The sequence below is a fragment of the Triticum aestivum genome, chromosome 1B, assembly GCF_018294505.1.
Source record: "Triticum aestivum cultivar Chinese Spring chromosome 1B, IWGSC CS RefSeq v2.1, whole genome shotgun sequence".
Classification (NCBI taxonomy): domain Eukaryota; kingdom Viridiplantae; phylum Streptophyta; class Magnoliopsida; order Poales; family Poaceae; genus Triticum; species Triticum aestivum.
This window is the reverse complement of record NC_057795.1, coordinates 637980620-637987924: the sequence shown is the minus strand read 5'-3', so window position 1 is coordinate 637987924 and position 7305 is coordinate 637980620. Positions and strand designations below refer to the sequence as shown.

Here is a 7305-nt window from a genome sequence, read left to right as displayed (position 1 = left end):
CTCTCTCTCTCTCTCTCTCTCTCTCTCTCTCTCTCTCACTCTCTCTCTCACACACACACACACGCGCGCGCGCACACACACGCACACAGAGAGTTTTTAGCACACAAATAATATAGTGAAATATGTCTGCTTTTCAGCTGATGATTACACAGGACTTCCACCTATTCCACCTTCCTACGGCGGCATACCACCACCAGCACCACGACCCTAGGCCGGAGTTTGCATCGTATGATGGAGGGGTTTACAATTATACACATACATATACATATCTGAAAAATAATGTCTGAGTATATATATCGGGTACGACCAAACATATACATATAAACTCCTACTACAAATAAACAATATGTACTACATGGGTATGTCAACACATGTATTGTACCTGCTATGTATGTACCTACATGTTAAGAAAACATATGTACTTCTCCATATGTGTGCCTTTCATACCGGCCATTACCCTGGCGGCCTGGCCTACGGTCATGGCTATGTATATCTCTCTATCTTGGCTTTCATAATAACTACTCTCTCCATCCCATATAATGTAAGACGTCTTACATTATGGGACGGAGGAAGTACTGATCAGTCTGCTGCATGATCTTGTTGGTACTGGTGTGTTGTGCAGTCGATGCTATGAGTTTGTAACAAGTATTGTAAAGATTGACCAGAGTTGACTCTTGCGTGAGTGGAGACCGATTGGTTGCACCTGAACATCGTTTTTGTCACCCTGTGGAAAAAAGCTGACCTTCCAAAACTAAAGATGAGACGAGTAATAAACATATTTGACCACTAGTTATTATTTTTTGAATATATATGTTGGCAACAGCCTTTTACATAGAAGTTGAAAAATTCTGGTAGCACTTGTTCCAAGAAGTAATGTATTTTGGAGTAGAGGGAATACTAAATATTCTTGTCAGTACCGTCTTCTCAGAGAGATTACCTATATATAACATCTTATTATTGTTGTTGTTTTTATTAAAAGCATATATCCCATAGTGCTGTTTTTTCTTAGCAAGCATGTCGTCTAAAACTCCGAATTTCATCACTGAATCTTAACTCCCTTGGGCATTATAGTGGGCGACCGCTACACTCGCATGGAGCATCTCTAAGTCCATAACAATGTGAGCACCTATATTGAGTGGAACCTGGGTTGACAGGTTATGAAAATACGACCTGAAACTTGAAATACACAGATAAAATTTATATACCCATATTTCTCATAGAACAAAAAACCTTTAGGTCAATAGATATCTCATCTGCTTTATAAACTACAAAAACAAAACATGAAACTGCAAAATTATATCCAAGAAATACCCTGGCTGGCCCTGCCGGTCATTGGAGTCACCATAGACGGCTAGCTCTAGAAAAATAATTTACCGAAAATGTAAGCACCCATGTTGAGTCAAACCCGGGTTGGCAAGTTATAAAAGAACAAGCCCTGAAACTTTAATTACATAGATAAAATTTTCATCTAGAGTACATATTTCTCGTACAAGATTTTTTGTAGCTCAATATACTCGTAATTAAGTATCGAGCTACAAAATTCAGACATGGAACCTCAAAGTTGTAACAAATAATTGTGAAGGAAGTAGGGACGTATGCTCTACTTTTTGGTCGACCTGAAACTCATTTGGTAAATTTAACCAAGGTGGATTTTAAAGCAAAATAAATATACTTGTATACCACCTACTGTCAGCCTCCTTCTACGCGGTGTCATCACACAAACACAAACACGCGCTGAGAGTTGACGGCCATGGGAGCTCATAAGGGAACGCTCGACCAGCCCTCTTGTTCAGCCCCTGTGCACATTCCTGCATCATGTTTTGGGTGTCGACATTCAACAACCAGATGTACTCGGCACGGCATTCACTGCCACACAGTACAACACACCCTGGAGCTGCAGCCTGAGGTGCTCTATCGGAAAAATACAGTCTCCAGGCCCGCGTGGGCCAGGACCCGATGTTGCCATCCCTCTGAACCGTGCATGCCCTGCCATCGTGGGTGGCATATCGGGGCATATCGAGGTTCTCCCCGACGATCCGAATACGGCTCATGCTGCCAATGACCCAGAGGTTCCTCCTGTTGCTGTTGATGCCGGCTTGTCCGAGCATCCTCAAGTAGGAGAACTCGCCGGTGCTCTCTTTGAGGTGGAGCAAGACATTGCTGCCTCCTTGGACAGACCATGAGAGTGAGCCCCCCGCGCGCCCCAGGAACAAGAAGGGCACCCGTAAGTAATCAAGTGGCCCAACAGGAATGATGTCGTCAGCCATGACCCTGGTGCTCAGTGAGGCCCAATGGTCATGTTTGTCTGTTGCATAGAAGACACATGCTTGGACGGTTTTGCTGCCGTCTTGCTGCTTATCATGGATGAGACGCACCCATAGAACCCTGGAGTTTGACATGTCAAGGCCGGTCTCGCCATCGAGCAGGAACACGCCGGGGCACTGCTTGATAGGTCTTCGCGGCTGCAGACAAAGTGGGCAAGTGGCACAGATCTGCATGTGCTGCTTTGTCAAGGGGATGCATTTGATGACACTGGAAGGGAGGTAAAAGGCAAGGAGGCCATCCTGGCTGTCGTGGAGCACCATGATCGATCCGGCTTTAACTGATGCGTAAGAAGTCGAGCGAGACGCCTTTGGGGTCAATTGGAGGCTTCCCCTCCGTCGCAGCAAGGGGGGCGGAGATAGGCCTGATGCCATCGCCGCAGTAATATTGGCGACCGAGTATGTGTGGCCCGTTGAGGTGGAGGAAGCCGTCGCCGGATCACACGGCGCCATGGCCTCCTTGGGTGTGACTAGCTAGCTTGTTTGTTTGTGCAGTGCGTAGCCTTAATTAATGAAGACGATCTTGTTTGTTTATCAATGCAGCGAGACTTATTTCTTTAGTTAAAAAACTAAGATATGGATAGTAATCGTTTATCAATGCAGTAATTTGAAATAGTAATCGTTTCCAGTAAAAGGCTGAATAGGGATATAAGTAGAAGTACACTACAAATCATACTATTTTGACAAGTGAAAAATAAAAACCAGAACCGTTCTCCGACCCCCAAATCTCCAACCCGCCTCTCCCGTTCCAGGCTCTCGCCGCCGCCGCCGCCGCCGTCTCCAGGCTCCCGTCTCCAGGCTCCCGCCGCCGCCGCCGTCTCAAGACTTCAGATGGTTCCCGCATCACCACCGCCTCCCTTCGCCGGCCAGGAGCGTGGACGGATCAAATCGCCGACGCGGGGCACGCCGCTCGTGGGATGCGCCGGCGGCGCTCGGCGGCAGGGCTCCTCCTCCCCAAGGCCCAGCCATACTTCTCGCGTCGGCAGCCTCCAGTGAGTTCCTCTTCCTTTCCCCTGGCTCTCCCATCTTTGAGAATTTCACCTAAGCTGCTAGGTTTCTCTTCCAGTTCACTGAAGAATGCAGTACGGACAGAGACTACGGCGGGCACACCGCCGGAGCTACCGGAGGAACTCTTGATGACCGTCTTCGGCACCCTCGAGATCCCTGACCTTGTACGCGCTGCTTCCGTCTGCACCTCGTGGCGCTCCGCCTACGCCGCCCTGCGCAGCCTCGGCAAGCACAAGCAGGCCCAGACGCCGTGCCTGCTCTACACCTCTGAATCTGCTGGTGACAATGTTGCGTGCCTCTACAGCCTCGTGGAGAAGAGGGCCTACAGGCTGAACCTGCCGGAGCCGCCTCTCCGCCACCGGTTCATCATCGGGTCCTCATTGGGCTTCCTGGTCACCGTCGACGATATATCTGAAATGCACCTCCTCAATCCTATCACCGGTCAACAGATTGCTCTTCCTTCAGTGACCACCATGGAGTACGTGAAGCCCATCTTTGATGACTCGGGTGCTGTCCACGAGTATGAATACCCAAGTCATTTTGCAAGACGGGCCTTTTTCACGCCATCGATCATTGCTCGCTGTAAGCTGCGAGAGCAACTCCAGATCAAGGCGTTTGTGTTTCATGATACATCCACAGGAAGCTACATCGTGGCGCTCATCCACGAGCCATACAATCACCTCTCGTTTGCAAGAGTACTAGGGGATGAAAAGTGGACCTTGCTGCCACCACACCATCACTATCAGGACTGCACCTACAAGGATGGGTTGTTGTACGCGGTGGATATAAAGGGAGAAATCCATGCCTTCGATCTTAACGGTCCTGCTTTTACAATGAAGATTATCAGGGGGGTTGATGAGGATTTTTATCCCGATGCCATATACATTGTTGAGGCCCCATGGGGTGGTCTGCTGCTTGTTTCAAGATTTAAAGAGTTCGAGGATCCTGCTGAAGATGGTGACCCTGAAATATATGTTCCACATACTACGGAAATCAAATTACACACAGTTGATGATGGCACAGAGAGGCTTGTGGAAATTGATTGCTTGCCTGACCATGTGCTGTTTCTTGGGCACAATGATCCACTTTGTCTGAGTGCCAAAGATTACCCTGCTCTCAATGGAAATCATGCCTACTTTACTGACGATGATGAGTACAATAAAAACCGTAAGAGTAGTCCTCGTGATATTGGAGTAATTGGCTTGGGCAATAATCGCGAGGTGGACCTTGTGTCTCCTCTGCTTTGGTCCAACTGGCCTTCTCCAGTGTGGCTTACACCTAGCCTTACGGTGATGAAACTGCCATCGAATGACCGTTGGCTCAGTGGATGGGATCATGTACTCTCCAGACCATCACCGACTGAGGCTACAGTAGGCACTACACTCCTGGAGCTACCAGAGGACATCATGATGCGTGTCTTTGCCTCCCTTGAGATCCCTGACCTCGTACGTGCTGGTGCTGTCTGCACCTTTTGGCGCTCTGCCTACACTGCCCTTCACAAACTTGGCACACACAAGCAGCCCCAGACGCCGTGCCTGCTCTACTGCTCTGAATCTTCCAGCGAGAATGTTGCGTGTCTCTACAGCCTCGTGGAGAAGAGGGTTTACAGGTTAACTCTCCCGGAGCCGCCTCTCCACAGTAGGTTTCTGATTGGGTCCTCTCTTGGCTTGCTGGTCACCGTCGATGAGAGATCTGAAATGCACCTTGTCAATCCATTCACTGGTCAACAGATTGCTCTCCCTTCAGTGACCACGATGCAGCACGTGAAGCCCATTTGTGATGACTCGGGTGCTGTCCACAAGTATGCATACTCGAGGCACACGGCAAACCAAGTTATCTGCCCTCCAAAGATAATTGCTCCAGCTGCCCTGAGGGAAGTCTTCCATCAGAAGGCTCTTTTGTTTTATGATACACCCACAGGGAGCTACATAGTGGTGCTCATCCACATGCCGTTTGGTCAGCTATCCTTTGCAAGGGTAGGGGACGATAAGTGGACCTGGCTGCCACCTCACACTAATTATTTTGACTGCACCTACAAGGATGGGCTATTGTATGCAGTCACTCTAATGGGAGAAATTCACACCTTTGATCTTAGTGAGCCTGATGTTACAATGAACATTATTATAGGTGTGGATGATGACGATTTTGAGATTCAGGGAGCATACATTCTTGAAGCTCCATGGGGTGGTTTGCTGCTTATTTGGAGATTGAAAGTGTATAGTGGTAATCCTGATGATATTTCATCACTTACACTGCACACCAAAGGAATTAAAATACATGAGGTTGATGTTGCTGCCAAGAAGCTTGTGGAAATTGATTGCCTGCACGGCCATGTGCTGTTTCTTGGTCATAACCAGTCACTCTGTCTCAGCACTAAAGAATGCCCTGCTCTCAAGGAAAATCGTGTCTACTTTACTGACGATAATGAGTACATAACTGAACATAAGGATAATCGTCGCGATATAGGACTACTTCGCTTGGGTAATAATAGCTGGGAAAGCCTTGTGTTTCCTCAGCTTTGGTCCAACTGGCCTGCTCCTGTGTGGATTACACCCAATCTTACAATGATGAAACTGTCGTTAAATAAGTAGGCCGGCTTCAAGAAGGCTTAATAAGATGCTCGCCTAGGTGCATGTAGGCAAGCTGGAGGGCCGATTGCATTGCTTAGGACTATGTGCAGGAGTAGGAGGAGGCTGGTTTCGACAACACAGTTACAAATTCTGGCATCAAATGGCTGATGATTCAGGAGGCTGTATCGTGCTGTTAAGTTATCATTTATCAAGTGTTTAAGCTTCATGGACGTGTTTGTTCTATCATGTGTGGGACTCTGGAAATTTATCATGTCTTGTGACTGATGTGTGTGTGTGGTTGTGTCTTTTTATGACTTCTGGGAGAAGTCAGAGAAATAAGAACTTTGTTATGCTTGTTTTGTTGTCATGATCACTAGAACATTTGCAAGCTGCTGTTTTGAACCTGCGATGTTGTTGTTTGGAGCTGATGAGCAGCTGCTCCTATGAGATAGATGTGTTCCAATTCTTCTCCTTTGTCAGTGTTGTTCATTCATTCAGTTAACTGACTTGCCCTCTGATCTCTGTGATTGCTTGCTGTTCTATGCAAGACAGAAGCCAAGAAAAGGATTTCAATATTCTAGGGCAAGCATGAATGTAAATTGCTGCTTTTTTCAGTTACATTGAGGAATATATGTTTATTATATGTACCACTGTTCTTTTGTACTGTATTTCCTATGACAGGTTCACATTAATTTCGTCTGATAACTCCATGTAGAAGTTATAAGAAAGCATAGGTTCATATGTGAACTGAGTAATGGGGATTTTATTATTCTTTGGCCTGATTATTATATTTTGTCGAAAGGCATTACTTATAGGTTCGTTCTGGACATTGTTTTGATAATGCAGGTAGAAGATCTCCGTGCAAAGAACGCCAAGCTGGGAACAAGACGACGACCAGGGCAAGAAAATTAATACAAACTGCTCTGGTACCCCAGTCTTTCTCTTCGTCTGTGACGTACAAATTGTCGTGCTCTTGTTAGCTTGGTGGAAGCAGGATCACCAAGAGGACCTTTCTGTTGGTGTGCAGGTTGTTATGCTAAGTGCATCAAATAAGAAGTTATTTTTCTTTATGAGTAGGTACTTAGGCTTCTTGTCGACAAGCGGAGCAACTGTGGCAGTGACGTCCTCATCGAGTGAGCACAAGTTCCCGCCCAAGCCGCTATTTTCTTGGCTGCAAAACATGCTTATGATACAAAGGTTTGTGTTTCAAATGGTTTCAGCCTATACCTGTTAAAAATAGAATCAAATTCCAGACATGCCTTTTCATCTACACAAATGAGTTCCCTCTTATTTTCATTTTCACCGGCTCATTTCAGATATCAAGGTTAGGAGTTTTATAAGGTAGCATTACTATTTGTTACCCCACTCCAGAGTAGCGTATGAATGATTTGTTTCGATTTTTACAT

General features: G+C 46.6%; 1 protein-coding gene across 1 annotated transcript; it reads left to right on the top strand.

Moving 5' to 3' along the window:
- Positions 1-2772: 2772 nt before the first annotated feature.
- LOC123080955 (uncharacterized) lies at positions 2773-6287 on the top strand. Its single transcript, XM_044503910.1, has 3 exons — positions 2773-2785; positions 3010-3313; positions 3388-6287. The coding sequence occupies exons 1-3, from the start codon at positions 2773-2775 to the stop codon at positions 5918-5920; spliced, it is 2850 nt and encodes a 949-aa protein (XP_044359845.1). The 3' UTR covers positions 5921-6287.
- The last annotated feature ends 1018 nt before the right edge of the window (positions 6288-7305 follow it).

What these genes read in the sequence shown, in the direction of transcription:
- LOC123080955 (XM_044503910.1), top strand. An exon ending in TCTCGCGTCGGCAGCCTCCA is followed by an intron (nt 3,314 to 3,387) that starts GTGAGTTCCTCT and finishes TTTCTCTTCCAG; the next exon opens with TTCACTGAAGAATGCAGTAC.